The 15,772-nt window shown below is 40.4% G+C and overlaps 1 protein-coding gene across 3 annotated transcripts in view; it reads left to right on the forward strand.

Annotated features, from left to right (window-relative positions):
* Positions 1 to 293: 293 nt before the first annotated feature.
* Nup153 (nucleoporin 153) overlaps positions 294 to 15,772 on the forward strand; it is a 52,558-nt gene continuing 37,079 nt past the window's right edge. Inside the window, 2 exon segments of one of the 3 annotated variants that reach the window (NM_001100470.1) lie at positions 294 to 941; positions 11,041 to 11,263. In NM_001100470.1, the coding sequence (NP_001093940.1) occupies positions 828 to 941; positions 11,041 to 11,263 (337 nt within the window). In that variant the 5' untranslated portion in view covers positions 294 to 827. 3 annotated transcript variants of the gene reach the window in all.

Raw genomic sequence — 15,772 nt, forward strand, 5'->3', positions numbered from 1 at the left:
TACTGTTTACTTCCATTCCGCTTATAATTGATGAATGGGAGATTACAGTTTTCACGTCGAGTGCCATTCTGAATCTAAACCGCCAACTGCCGCCAAATGACCGGGGCTTTGTGCCTCTGCGGAGCTCCGCGGGTGTCCTTCCGCCGCAGCCTTCCTTTCCGAGAATCCGCGCTCTTGCCAGAAAAACTATATTTCCCAGAGGCACCAGCGACAGAGAGCGCGGGCTCGGCCAACCCTTCCTTCCTTTGCCCATCCCCCCACATCGTCGCAGCGTGATGACGCAGACGCGTCGGTCGCTGAGGAGTGACGGTGTTCTGGCTCGCGACCGCGGCGGCCGCCTCAACAGCGGTAATAGGCGCAAGAGCGGCGGCGACGACGACTGCAGGGACGACGACGACGGCGGCGGCGGCGGCGGCGGCGGGGCGGGCGCAGCGCGCACAGGGGAGGGGTTGGCGGGCGGCGCCGGCGGCCTGGACTGCGGCAGCGACGGCCAGGGCCGCTGAAGAGGAGCCTCCAGCAGCGGGCGGTCGAGCTAGGCCTCAGCGGTGCCCGGAGCTGCTCGCGCCGGCCTCGGCGGGAGATCTCCATAGAGACGGTGACAAACACAAACGCGGGGGTCCGCACGCGGCCGGCGGTCCTCAGCCAGCTCACGGCCTTCAGCCGCCGCCACTGCCTTCCTCGCCGCGCGAACTCTCATTTCCCGCTCGCTCCCTCGCGGTTCTCGCTGTGTCTGTGTGTCGCCTAGGGCCGGGCGGGGGAGGCCCTCAGGCCGCCGCCTCTGCCTCTCCCGCCCGGGAGCGGTAGTGGGAGGTCGCCCAGGCTCCGCCATGGCCTCAGGAGCCGGAGGCATAGGAGGGGGCGGCGGCGGCGGCAAGATCCGGACGCGTCGTTGCCACCAGGGGCCGGTGAAGCCTTACCAGCAGGGGCGACCCCAACACCAGGTACGGGACCAGCACGCCGCCAGGACTGGGCGGCTCCGGGTAGCCGCTCTGGGGGGCGGTGCGAGGCCCCGGCGCCCCACGTGGAGGGGACCAGAGGGCCTGAGACAGGGCCGGGGTGGCGACGGGAAGTGGGTAGAGCCTGGCCAGGCCTGGCGTCGCACACGTGGGGTGCGAGCGGCCTCTCCCAGCCCTCCCGCCCAGGGGCTTTCCCCGGCGGGCGCAGGGCGGGAAAAGAAATTCCAGGCTTCTGATACTCCGGCTTCTTTTTTGGCGGGTTTTGGGGTTTTGATGGTATTACTCACGACCTCGCGAGGGAACAAGGGAAAGATGTGGCAACAGGCCTATCCGCTGGCAGGCTTTTTCTTTCTGATGTTCCCGGGTTTAGGGTGCGTGGGGAGGTTAATCTGCCACCGGGGCCGGGAGAGACTTGGGGAGGGGGCGCTGTTACCCGGATAGTGGATTAATTCCGTTTTAGCCATATTTAATCTTAAATGATAGTGATAGTTCAGTCCCCTCGTCTGCCTGCTTGGCCTTTCCAGATCTGAACACACTGGTTTAGCTTCTCGTCCTTTCCTCTTTTAACTGAGTTATAGTTATGTGGCACTGAGGCGTTTTGAAAGTCCCTCGCCGCTCTTACGTCTGGTCTCTGATGCGCGATTCTTCCCTCTCCTCTCCACCCCGCTCTGTATTCTGAAGACCAGAATCAGCCATTCTCTACAGTTCACCAGAGATCAACTCTTATCTTATACACCAAATATTTTTTAATACTGGGCATTTTCTAGAAGTGTAAGGTATTTTGGACTCTCTAGGAGTGTTGGTAATCTTATAGGTTAAGCCACCGTATGCCTTCTTAGGGTGTTTATAAAAATGTCGATTTCTGTTGTAAATGAGATATTCGGTTCAGAAAAAAATTTGAGTTTTTAGAAATTGTGAGAATTAAAATGTTAAAAATCCACTTTAACAAAGCCACTTTTACAGGGCCTCGTGTACTAAAGTAGGAAGTGTGTATTTTAAGCTTATTGAAGAAGGGCTAGTAAATAACTTGTTGCGTATTCGTAAATGTAGATTTTTCTTGTTTTATCCTGGCTAGTGCTAAAATTGAATACTTAGCGTTTTTGTTTGGTAATGTTAAATTATATCACTTTCGGGATTTTAAAAAGTAAAGATAGGTAAAATTTTGAATAGTAAAAGCTGTGGTTTATATACTGAGAAGTTATTTGTCCTTGGTTGGAAGCCTTGGCATATTACCATTTTCCCTAGATGTGTGCAGAATGCTGAGGCGCCAGGGGTATTATTCCCAAGCAGATTTTTAAGACGAAGATTTCCCAAGCCTGGCCATTTTACTTTACCTGACACTGTACAGTGGACATTAAGACAAACATACTTTTCTCCTAAGAGTAACGAATCACCTGAATGCTTGTTAAAGGAAAATGAAAACAATTTGAGCAGAGAAATGGATGGCTTGGCTAGAGTTTAGAAAGAAGTCAATATTGTGATATTATGATAGAGTTTAGAAGGAAACAAAAGTTATGATCACAACTTATTTTAAAATGTATTTAGATAAAAAAACTAATTTGAGAGAGAAGTTGAGCCAACTAAAGCCCAATGTGTTTTAGAGCTGATCCAGATTTCAGGTTGTATAGTTTTAGGGCTCAGTAGTTAAGCTGTAACTTATGTAATGTTAGCTTCTTGCCTCAGTCATTTAAAAAGTAAATACATCTTTGACCTGGAATTAAAGATAACTTTCTTGATTTGCTGATTTAATATTGGCAGAATCAACCGAAGAAAAGTATTCGGGATTATATTAAAGAATACAGCTCAGTGTTTGTTTCTGTCTTAAAGTAACTAGTCTTACCTGGAACTTAGTGGATGTCATTGTCCTCTACTAGCAGAGCTCGTCAGCTGGTTTTTTCAGCAGCTGCTGAGTCATCTTGGGTATAGTGAGGAGCTTCATGACATGGCATGTTTCATACTGATGTTTGATAAGTGTCCAGATCTCTGAGCAGAATAAAACCTTTGGTTGTGTAGTAGAAGGTTAGAAGAAGTAAGCAGTGGTGCTATTGGTGGATGCAGGGCAGCAAATGTCTGGCCAAAGAGCTACTGCAGTCACACAGTAGTACCTGTGGCTCCTGTCTCATGTTCAGCTGACTTCTGATTTCCTGTTTTGACTTCTGGTTTAGGTCTTCTGGGAAATGTCTAAACTTTAGCATTTTTCTACTTTTAAGTTTTCTTTTAAAAAAAGCTACCTTGTTTGAAGTTGTCGAACTAGAAAGATACTGTCTTGATCAACCAAATAAAAGTAACAGTTGAGTGTAGAGATAGCTGGATATAGAGGTGCATACCTGAGATCACAGCTGCTAAGAGGCCGAGGCCAGCCTGAACTGTAGGCTGTCTTCAAGAAGTGTAGAAGTAAGAGAGGATGCTGGATGGTTATTTTCACCTACCCCGTTAGCCAGGTACTTTTTAGCTTTTTTTTTTTTTTAAGACAGGGTCCTTCTGTGTGGCTCAGGCTGACCTTAAACCTGAGACCTTCCTGCTTAGATCTCTTGCTTACTTAACCCAGATACTTTTAAAAAACGCATAATTTTCTAGTTGGGAGTTCTTTTCTCCTGTTTAGTCTCCTTTCCTATGTCCATTGTGTGTAGCAAGGCTGCTTTTTTTTTTTTTTTTTTTTTTTTTTGGTTCTTTTTTTCGGAGCTGGGGACCGAACCCAGGGCCTTGCGCTTCCTAGGTAAGCGCTCTACCACTGAGCTAAATCCCCAGCCCGGCTGCTTTTTTCCTAATAGATACCACATACACTTGAGCTCCTGAGCAAAACTTACTTCTGGAAGAATCTGTTGCCACATCCTGGTGAGACAGACCCATTTGCTTTTGTCCCTCCCCTCCTTTGGTGCTCCCCTGGCTTGGAGCAAAGGGATCTACTTTTCATCCTTACAGAAACAGGGGTGGCTGATAGCCTGACCATCCTGGTTTAAATCAGTGACTGCGCTCAACTGTTTAAAAGCTGGGGAGGGAAGGAGTTCTCTTCCATCAATATTTTACATCAAGGGTTGATGAATCTTTTATGAAGAAACAAAGCTCTTTTGAGGCTCTGTAGCTGCAGTTTTTTTTTTTTTTCTTTTCTTTTCTTTTCTTTTTTTTTCGGAGCTGGGGACCGAACCCAGGGCCTTGCGCTTGCTAGGCAAGCGCTCTACTGCTGAGCTAAATCCCCAACCCCGAGCTGCAGTTTTTTTTTTAAAAGGATTATTGGCAAATATTAAAACCATTTTTAGCTTTAAGGTCAGGTCAAAGACTAGATTGGCCCACAGTCACTGGAATCGTAGAACCCGGTTTGTGATAGGATACTTTTTGTTTATTTTGGTACTTGATTTTTTTTTTTTGATCCAAATAAGTGTGTCCTGGCTAACACTTGATGGCTAAAGAGTATTCTCAGCTTTGAAAAGAGTAGTAATATTTCTCAATATTTTACTCATTCCAGATACTAAATAATTTTACTTTTTGTATCTTAGATACTTAATGCTTTTGGTAGATATAGAAATGTTTTAAAAACATTCTGATGAAATCACAGTAAGTTTGAATCCCTGTTCTGCCTGAGGAGTTGATGATGAAAAATTCTACTTAATTTTGTCATCTGTAAATGGAAGATTAAATGGTATAAAACTGTCAGATGGTATAGTTAGAACTCATTTGAAGTTGTGATTAAATAGAGCCTTGACTTTAACATTTCTTAATGGTCTGTGCATTTGCTGTCTTTTAGAATTAGCATTTTGTTTTTGTTTTCTTCCTCTGGTTACTCAAGTCTTTTCCAAACTCATTCTAAACTTAAGGTCTTTGTTTATTTACCAAGTGAAAAATCAAACTAAAGTGATCTAAACTATTGATGGATGGGAGATTCCTTCCCTTCCCTACCTTGTTAAACAGTTGAATGTGGTCACTGACTTAAGCAGGGAAGGGATAGGTTATCAGCCATCCTGTTTTCTAAGAAGGTAGATTGATTAACTTAGACCCAAACTAGAAAACCTAGTACCAAAACTTTATTATACAATTTGACATAAGTCTACCTTTATCACAATTTTTAAAAAGACCTTGTTTTTTTCTTGAGAAGTACCAGTCACTTAAGTATGTAGGTAGAAAAGTTCTGAATTGATGAATAGAAAGTGGATGCCCCCTCCCCCTCCTGCCCCCTCCCACTGGCTGGCTGGCTTGGTTGCTGGCTTGCTTAAGGTGAGAGATCCCAGCATGTTATCTTACCACTTAACACTTTTTCTTACCAGGTTTTTAATATGACAGCCAAAAAAAAAGCTCCATTTATGTCTCTGTTTCCTGGAAAATCCTAATGATATAAGTGTCTTAGCTTGAAGTAAAATGAAGTCTTTGGTCAGATGCTTCTAAAGATAGCCATCTTATTAGGTGCGGGATATTGGGAACATTGCAATAATTCTGTATTTTCAACTTTTACATTTTTTTTCTTTTTTTTTAAAGAGTTATTTATTTTATGTAATGAGTACAGTGTTGCTATCTTCAGATACCAGAAGAGAGCATCAGATCCCATTACAGATGGTTGTGAGCCACCATGTGCTTGCTGAGAATTGAATTCAGGACCTCTGGAAGAGCAGTCAGTGCTCTTAACCGCTGAGCCATCTCTCCAAGCCCCCAACTTTTATATTTCTGATCTAGAGCTTCCTTTAATATGTCCCCAGCTATTCTGGAACTTGCTAAATAAATAGCTCAAGGTGGCCTTGTACTGGAATTCTGCCTGTGCTCAAAAAGCAAGAAGGCATATTTGTAGTCTTGATGTCAGACAGTTTATTATCAGAAAGGGGTACGAGAACACCTTTCTCACCTATAAGTATTTCTATTTATTTGATTGTGCTTCATCTTTTTATAGTGTGGCTTGAGAAATTCTTAGTCTCAGTATTAAAATGTGAGATGAGATAGTTCTTAGCGGGGGTTAACTACTATGGACTTTTAATGGGTTGTACTTGTTACATTTTAAAGTTTTTTTTAAATTCCTTTTTCAAAAATCTTGCTTTTACTGTTTTCATATATGTGAGTCTGTGCTTGTGCACGTGTGCATGCATTTGTGTTGGTGCCTGTGAAGATCAGAAGAGTGTTAGAGCCTCTGGAGCTGGAGTTACAGGCAGTTTTGAGTACCTGACAAACTGCTGGAACTGAACCTGAGCCTTCTGAGAGCACTCACTGAGCCATCCAGGCCCTATTTTTATTTTTGAGGCAGGGTCTTCCTATAGCCTAATCTGGCTTGAACTTACTATGTAGTCCAAGCTGGTCTTGATCTTTAGATCTTTGTACCTCAGCTCCTGAGTGCTGGGAGTGCTAGAATTAGCAAGCATATGAATGTTACAATGCCCAGGCAGTGTTTTAAGTTTTGAAGGAGGTTAAAAGAGGCTACTTGGAAGTATTTAATTCTTTAGCCAGAAAGATATTTTTAAGTGACTGGGTAAGTTTAACAGTTTATAAAATATGACAGTGTCTAAGCTTTGCAGCTTAATTTCAGATTATCAAAATTAGACTTAGTATAAATGTCTTTAGAATACTTAATTTCTTCCCATATGAAATAACCCAGTATTTATGTTTCAGTGAGGCAGCTTTAAAAAAAAGAGACTAAAAAAAACCTTTGGGTGAAAAAAGAATCTAGTGACTGCACAGGCACTAAGTGAGTAGGAGGACGAAGGGGCCTGCAAGAATGAGGTATTAATGTAATAAAGGGGTCTGACCAGTGGAAATCAAAACGGTGGAATATTTTGGAAGAGTAAGGCCTGGTAGACAAAATCTGGTGCTAGACTTAGTTTTTATCATGGTCAGTGAGCCAGTGAAGTTAAAATGAAAGATTGTAGAATCGAATGCTATTTAATAAGGATAATGTGAAACGAGTTGAGCGAACCTAAGTAGAATGGAGTAGAGAAACAAGATAAAGACCTGGAGAAGAGACTTGTGTGTGAAGAAGCAGGGCTGAGTGAGGAGTCAGCTAAATTGGGAAGTTGCCTTTTGGTGAAAAGAAAGTAAATATAGGATAAATGGTTCTCCCTCCACCCGCAGAGTCTCTTGTGATCTAAGGTTGAGTAGAATATGAAATACTGTGTTCCTCACTGCTGTGATTTGTATATGGGATTGGATTAATTATTTGTAATATCTTTTACCAAGTGAAGGAACTAACCGTCAAGGCAAAAATCTAGTGGATTATAGTTTAAGTTTGAGAATTTTCTCCTTTCATCTTCAATTTAACTTCATTATTTTTAATTACTTAGTGTAGACTTTGCTTGTGCTACAGATAAAATCACAGTTATATTTTTGATGCACTGAGTTTTGCATGGGGGCATTTGCCTTTTATTTAGTTGGCTTTGTCATCAGTGTAGAGGGAGGTTCTGTTTATTCTGCTTTAAGATGATTTTTCATGTCTGAGGGGAAGAGATATATGGTAGAAATTGTTAAAATTGATAAAGCCAGAAGCCTTAAATTCAGAAAATACTTGTGTTTTTGTTGAAACTTATGTTTCATGTATTTGGATGGTGGTTCTTTGCAATTTTAAGAGTTTTTATTTTAAAGCATTCCCACATTGTCCTCCTTTCTAGGAAAACTCCTTAGTGAAAACATGGAGAAGTTTCCTCTTTTCCTAGCTCTCTTCTTGAGGGTCTTATGTAGCTGAGGCTGGCTTCTAATTCCTGATCTTCATTCTCCATGTATGTCTATGCAACATGTGTGTCGTGTGCCCTTGGAGGCCACCTCAGGGAAGCAAGGGCTCTACGCAGAAGGGAGTGATTGCCCTAGGCTGGAAGTTTCAGTTCTGAAGAAAAACTTTCATTCTTGTTTAGTGTAGAAGTTGATTTGGTTAAGTAGGAGTTACTTTGTGTTTTCTCTTTTTTGTAATTTAACATTTTTCTTTTGTAGAATTCTAAAGTGTCCTTATGCTGTAGCCTTTCCTGTCCTTCAACTGGCCCTTTCCCTTCCATCCTTATGCTAAGCTTACTGGTGAGCACCACTGTGCCCAGCTAGTAAAGCATTCCTCCATCAACTTTGATCCATTTCTATGAAGACCTGAAGAACTCTCTGGCATGGAGCCGTCTTCCTCCATAAGAATACTTTTTTCTGGGGTTGGGGATTTAGCTCAGTGGTAGAGCGCTTGCCTAGGAAGCTCAAGGCCCTGGGTTCGGTCCCCAGCTCCGAAAAAAAGAACCAAAAAAAAAAAATAATTTTTTCTCTTTTCTGGTTCCTTTCACCCCTCTCCCATTTCTCTCAGGTCTCAGGGAGGCCAGACTGGAATCTAGCTCCTGGTCTTTATTCTCAGCTTTTCATTAGTGGCTGACAGTTGATGTGTACATTTTTGGAATATGTCTGATTTTATTTACATACTATAGGAGGGGTTTTCCTGAAATGTATTTTGGTTAGTGTGTTTCTCTCTCTCTCTCTCTCTCTCTCTCTCTCTCTCTCTCTCTCTCTTTTCCTTTGTTTTCTGTTTTTTTCAAGACAGAGTTTCTCTATGTACTCTGGCTGCCCTGAAACTTGATTAGTAGACCAACCAGACTGGCCTAGAGCTTACAGAGATCTGCTTGCCTCTGCCACTCAACTGGTGGGACTAAAGGTGTGCTCTGCCTCAGCCGACACTGCCACAACCACTGCCCGGCTCTGAAATGTATCTTAATTCCTGTCATACGCATCTGATTTCCTAATACCTTCAAATAGAGTGGCTATCTAACTTGATCATGTATCAATCTCTTGGGAGGAGGAGGAGGGCTTAAAGCAGCTAACGTTCATGCTTTAGCATTATGGAGGACTTGAGGTTTTTGCTCATCCTGTAGCTAATGGCTGTAGTTAGAACATGTTAGACCAGAGTTCATGTTTCTTCTTTTTTTTAAAGATTTATTTATTTATTTATTTATTTAAAGTACACCGTGGCTGTCTTCAAACACAGCAGAAGAGGGCATCAGATCTCATTATAGGTGGTTGTGAGCCACAATGTGATTGCTGGGATTTGAACTCAGGATCTCTGGAAGAACAGTCAGTGCTCTTAACTGCTGACCCTTCTCTCTAGCCCCATTTTTTCTTTATGATTTGCAGTCATTCAACCTAAGAGTTATGTTTGGTTGCTGAAATTTAAGGATGTATATTTTAATGGCCTCAGGTCAGTTGGTGTCTCATCCTTCTCTTATTCTTTGAGGTGTCATTCATTGTGAGTCCTGTTGTGCTGAGGCTAGATAAGCTGGCAAATGTCTCTCAGTCTCTGTCTCTCTCTGACTCTCTCTCTCTTTCTTCCTCTCTCTCTGTGTGTATTGTTTTTTGTGGCAGAGTTTCCTATGTGGAGACCTGACTGTCCTAGAGCTGACTAGGCTGGCCTTAAACTCACAGAGATCCACCTGCCTCTGCCTCAGAACTGCTGGGATTAACGGTGTGCACTATTACTGCCTGACTGGCTTTCAGTTTTGTTTTCTGATCTTCCAGGTATTAAGTGGTGCTTCCAGGTATTATGTGACAGGCAAAAATGCCATTTCTAAGAACAGTATAGTTTATTTTGTAAGTACTTTTAAGTCTTTTGCAGTAGGAGGAGGGTGATAGCTGTTACTCTGTCTGCTTTATAAACATTAGGCTCATGTCCATAGTCATTTCTATCTAAAGTAATTAATACTGTGTATTGAGATATACAAAAAGGGAAAAATGAATTTGTGTTCTTTAGAATGAATATTCTAGAACCATTGGCTTTAATATGTTTGATAGTTTACCATATAGATTTATATTTTTGTTTGGAGAAGATAGAAGAATTTTGTTAAACTTATTGATTGTTATTTATACCTTTCCCAATAAAGCAATTCCCTTTAGTAGTCAAGAGTCTGTTTCAGAAAGATCTCCCATTTTTTCTCTTGAGAGAAATTTTAAAGCCTTAATTGTTTTGGACTTGCTTCCAAAGTAGAGTTACCTATTACTCCTTGACTTTAATTTCTTTTTTAATCTAAGCCTCCTTTTCCTTTCTGTGATTCTCTGAAGCCTAATTAATGCTGTTTCATGAGTGAAATTTATGCCTGAAATTGAGTACCATATCCCAGCTTGTTTGTGCTAGCTCTTTCCCTTATCAGTAGAATTAGCACGTTTCTGTGATACTTTAAGAAGGACTTTCATGTTATTTCATTTGATATTTATCATTGTTCCAATGGGCAATAGTAGGCGGGATGTTCTTAGAGTAAATCAGGAGACTCTGGTATTCAAGTTCTGCCATAGGTTCCAGGATGCCATGGCTCATGTTAGTAATCTGTTCTGAATACACATAGACATGCTTGAATTTTAGGATGCTACTTAGTGGCATTGCATTGTCTTGTCTTCATCCATGCCTATTTTTGTTTGTTTGTTTTTTTGAATGGAACTGTGAGATTGGACTATGTTCCTGTCTCTTCATTCATAAAGTGCCTTATTCTTACTACGTAAGATGATTCTGAGTATTCAGTTGACCAATATGTGACAATTACTTAGAAGAGTGCCCAGATTCTCGCTACAGTGGCAGTGAATGTCAGCTGCAGCATTACACCAAATTGTTTTTTCCTTTAGTTTTGCCATGATAAAGCTAATTTTTAAGGGAAAGACTTTATAAGATTTTATCACTAAATGAAGTCTTAGATTATTTTTTGAGTTTGATTTATGTTGGATTAGTTATCTTTCCTATTTTATAGGGGATTTCTCTTAGTTTTCTTGGCTTAATTATTTTTTTTAACTTTTATAATGCTGAAGAATCTAAACCCAAGGCTTCAAGCTTGAGAAGCAGGCAGTCCACCAGCTGCACTACCATATTTGTAGTTCTTTGGTCTTCCTTAAAGAATGTGACACGGGGTTGGGGATTTAGCTCAGTGGTAGAGTGCTTGAAGAAGAAAAAAAAAGAATGTGACACAAAATAATTATTGAAATGGTTTATAGTGTGTCTTTAATGTACTGTCTATTGCCAAATCTAGATCTTGGTTAGTTGATGATTCATTAAAAACAGTGTAATGTCAAACTGAATCTTAGTAAATTTTGTAGAAACACTTGTGTTTTCTTGGTGTGACTTTAAGTACTTACAAAGATAAATTTTCTAAAATGGTCTTATGTATGTTTTCTCCAACAGGGCATTCTTAGCAGGGTTACAGAATCTGTTAAGAATATTGTACCAGGGTGGCTACAGAGATACTTCAACAAGAGTGAAAATGCCTGTAGCTGTTCAGTAAATGCAGATGAAGTTCCACGTTGGCCGGAAAATAGAGAAGATGAGCGTGAGATTTATGTGGATGAGAACACAAACACTGATGACGGGAGAACCACCCCTGAGCCCACAGGCAGTAACACAGAAGGTAAATAGTGTGGGTTACAAAGCATAGATCTTTTTTCTAGTTTAAATATCTTTATATTACCTGAGTATGCATACCCTAACTGAGTGGTATGCAGATCCTGTATGGAACATAGGGAATCAGGTTCACACTGAGCATGTTACTCAGTAGTCTTTTAAAATAGTATTTTGTGTGTATATGCACATGGGCTAGCATGCCACAGTGTTATGTGTGGATATCAAAGGACAACTGTGTGGTAGAGTCAGTCTTCTTTTTCTCCTTTTACATGAGTTCCCAGGCATTGAACTCAGGACATTAGGCTTGCAGTCCCCTTTATCTGCTGTGGTTTTTCACAGATGGAGTTAAAATGTTTTTTGAATAAATAACTGACATACATGTGTGACTTGTTAGTGTTGATGTAGTTAGTAATGTATATTCCTATCTAGCTGGCCTGTAAGGATAAATAGTAAAGTGGGCTTGAAAGAATGGTTACTTAAGCAGAGCCAGGTGAATTTTTTGAGTTTAAAGAGAATTCTGTCTTAACCCTCCCCTCCACCTCCACCACCCCTAAAACCACACATCATAGGATTGCCCATAGGCTAGGCTACTGTGGTGGGGGCATTTTCCTAGTTAAGGTTCCCTTTTCTCAGATGACTCCATCTTGGGTCAGGTTGACATACCAGAGCACTGTAGAAGTACTCAGTTTCACATAGTCTGAAATTTTGCTGTCTTTTATTAGGATAACTTGAATTTAGATACGTCTACTTTTCATGTTACCAGCAACACCATTGAGGCTTTATTTAATTTGGTAGATCTCTAAGGAGATTGCCTCCATTGTTTCCTGGCTGTCTAAACAGGCTTTCTGTTTTTTGATAAGAAATTTCTGGTGAGCACTAGTAGTAGAAGCGCCATTACCAGGTTGATGATCTTACTTGTAAGGATTAAAAGTAACCTGTGTTTCTGATTTTATATATGTCAAATTAATGTGTGTATGTGTTCATGAACACAGTGGAATTAATTGGAACTTATATTTTATTAAATTACTAAATTTCTTGGTAGAGTGTTTATGACATGTGAATTGTATATATTTGCAAATTTTAAATGCAAATTATTAGGTAAAAACTAGATGATGTTACAGTGTAGTTAATATTTCCTCTAAATGTTGGTAAGATTTCGGGGTTGGGGATTTAGCTCAGTGGTAGAGCGCTTGCTTAGGAAGCGCAAGGCCCTGGGTTCGGTCCCCAGCTCCGAAAAAAAGAACCAAAAAAAAAAAAAAATGTTGGTAAGATTTCATACATAGTAGTCCAATAAGGAAAACCTCAAGGATGTCTATGTGTCCACTGAGATAAGGTTTCAGGCCACTATGATAAGGATAGAACCTAGGCCTTTGCAGATGCTAGGCAAGCACTCTAACATTGAGCCGTATCTCTAGCCATTTAGAAGCAAGTAGACAGCTTTCTGATTCCTATTTCAAACCTCAACCTCATTGTTTCCTCTCCTTCACTTCTTAGATTTGATCTTGCTCCTATCTTAATCCTGTCAGTCCAAGATAGTTCTTACAATCCTTCCTGCTCTTACTCAGGCGTTTATTATTTGATTCTGCAGTCAGTGTGTGTGGAGTCAAGTACCACTGATAACTTTTTTACAAAGGTGAATATAGACCTTACTAGATAGAGCCAAAAATCTGTTTGCATTTATTAATGTGAAATATTTAAATGTAAGGTATTTTCAAAATAATCTTAAAAATATTGCTGTTCAGTTAGTGTCGAAATGTAGGAAGCTAAAAGTAGCTTACATGTGGCAGTCCTGAATGTGTATTAAATTTGAAGTTTTGCAAATTTATTAATAGTAAAAACAGAGCTCGAGAGTATTGAACATTCAAGTAGCCCAGCAACAACAGAATCATGGCCATTTCAAGTTTGTTCTTACAGCATTCTATCCACGTACCTCCTTGAGTTGACTTGTGTATGTGTTGTATGAGTGTGTACTTGTTTGGTTGGGTAAATGCATGAGCAGATGAGAGGTCAGTGTGTGTCTTTAAATTGCTCTTTACCATTTTTTAAAAAAGAGATTAGATTGGTCGGTTGGTTAGCAAACCCTAGGAATAGATCCCCTTTGTCTCTTGTCTCCCCAGTGGGGTTACACCTCACTCAGCTTTTTATATGGGTACTAGGGATCCGGATTCAGATTTTCATGTTTGCACTGTGAGCACAGTTACCATTTGAGCCATCTACCTAATCTTGGCTCTTAGTGTTGGTAAGATTTAACCCACTGGGTTAGTAAAATAAACTAAAAACAAAAACCTCAATAATGTACATGTCTGTGAGAATTCAGGCCACTAAGAGCATATATAGTAAAGTATAGTAAAATATAGATATAGTGGCATATATAGTAAAGGAGTCAGCAGTGAATTATACTTCTGGGCAGCTGTCTGATTTTTTTTTTTTTTTTTTTTTTTTTTTTTTTTTTTTACTGTCATGATTTATAGTTCTTTTAGAAACATCATTGATGACCGATGTGAATTTGTAAGTCATAGGGTTATCCATCCTGTAACTTTGGTGTGGAAGGGAAAGAGCCATTTTAAACAGCAAAAATGACTTAGGCTAGATGTAGATCTGCTCACGCTCTAATGGTCCTGTTGCCTTTACCTACCGGACACGGTTCTGGATTCAGCCACCAGGAAAGCCAGAGCACAAACAAAACAGTTATGAGTAGTTTAACTTCTACGATTTGTGTTCATATGCACATTATCTTATTGCGTTTATGTGCACACATGCCAGTCCACAGGTGGAGGAAAACTGTTAGAAATTAGTCTCCTCCTTCCACCATTGTGTCCTGGGGATTAAACTCAGGTTTGTCAGGCACAGTGCCTTAATCCACTGAACCATCTCATCTGCCCTGAATGTGTCTTTGGGTGCAAATACTCTATTTTAACTCATTCTAACAGTGCTTTTTACCCATCCCATTCTCTAATCCTTGCTTCAGTGTGGACTGTGGCATGTGTGCACACATAAATGCAATAAGATAACGTGCATATGAATACAGATTGTAGAGAAGTTGAAATATAACTGTTGAGTTGGTTTTGGCTTTCTTGATTGCTGAATCCAGAGCCTTATGCATGTTAGACAAGTGTTCTATCACTAAGCTATATCCCATCCTGTTTAATTTTTAGATATTATTTTGGTTTTGGTTTTTTGAGACAGGGTTTCTCTGTAGCCCTTGTCTTTACTTTGTAGACCAGGCTGGCCTTGAACTCAGAGATCTGCCTGTCTGCCTCCTGAGTACTGGGACTAAAAGTTGTGCCTCTACATCTGGCTTTTTAGTTACTTTTTGTTGTGCTGGGTGTTGCTTATGCCAGACAAGTTTTTGTGATACTTAAGTGTCAATACAAGTAGCTTTCTAAGTTTTAACTAATTTTTTCTTAACATGTTTTTGTAACATTGTATTTAATTCAATTTAGATATTCTTCCAGATTGTTTTTGTGTCTTTGTGATTAAACCCAAGGCATTCCTTGCATGCTAGGGACACGTTCTTCACAGTGAGCCCCAAAATGAGAGAGAGAGAGAGAGAGAGAGAGAGAGAGAGAGAGAGAGAGAGAGAGAACAACCTCTCCTTTTTTCCTGAGGGTTTTTTTTTTCCCCCACTTTTAAACAATTTCATCATTGTCATGCTTAGTATACCTTATTGTTTTGGAGAAAGATTGTTTGAATTGTGGTAAAGTATTCAATACATAGGAAATAATTGATCAGTTTTAAATGTGTAGTTCATTGTGTTTAAGTATACAGACTTCTTTTGCGGATACTATCTTGGAACTTTATCTTACAAAGCTGAAAGTCTCCATAGAACAAAACCTTCTCACTACCTCTCCCTTGGTTTGGTACCTGGCATATTGTTCCAACTAGAATTTCAGTACTGGATCTCACATATTCCAGTTTATCTTATAGAACAAGATTGACCTTGAATTCTGAACCTCCTGAGTGTAGGAAGTTAGATGTGTGCTATACCACACAAAAGGATTGAATCCTTTTGTATGCTAGATAAGTGCTTTATCAACTGACACCCCCCCCCCCCGTTTTTCTGGTGCTGTTTTCCATAGTTCATGTGTTGTTCCCCCCACCCACCCCCCAAGTTCTGTACTTGTTTATATTGGTTTGGTCTTAGTTAATTCCATTCTGGTTGGAACCTTAGATAATACAATAAGGTTGGGACCTTAAACATGATTCTATAGTTCTTGAAGATATACAGGAAGCTGGTTAGAGAGATTCTGGAAAAGATTAATAACATGAAGTTGGTAGGTAAATAATATGGGGATGTATTCTTAAAAGCATAGTATTTAAAAATGCGGGCAAGTTCAGGAATATCTCTGTCATTACAGAGAAGAGGGGAGCTTTCTTGAAATCAGTGGGCATGAAAATGACATCTTATTTGAGAGGAAAATGAGAGTGTACTTAAGTTATTTTAGAACATAATAAGCACTAACTAGCCTTTTAGAAAACAGTAAAGCTTAATACTTCACTCTTGTATCCTCATTGA

This window comes from Rattus norvegicus, chromosome 17 (genome assembly GCF_021556685.1).
Source record: "Rattus norvegicus strain SHRSP/BbbUtx chromosome 17, alternate assembly SHRSP_T2T, whole genome shotgun sequence".
In the NCBI taxonomy this organism is placed as follows: Eukaryota; Metazoa; Chordata; class Mammalia; order Rodentia; family Muridae; genus Rattus; species Rattus norvegicus.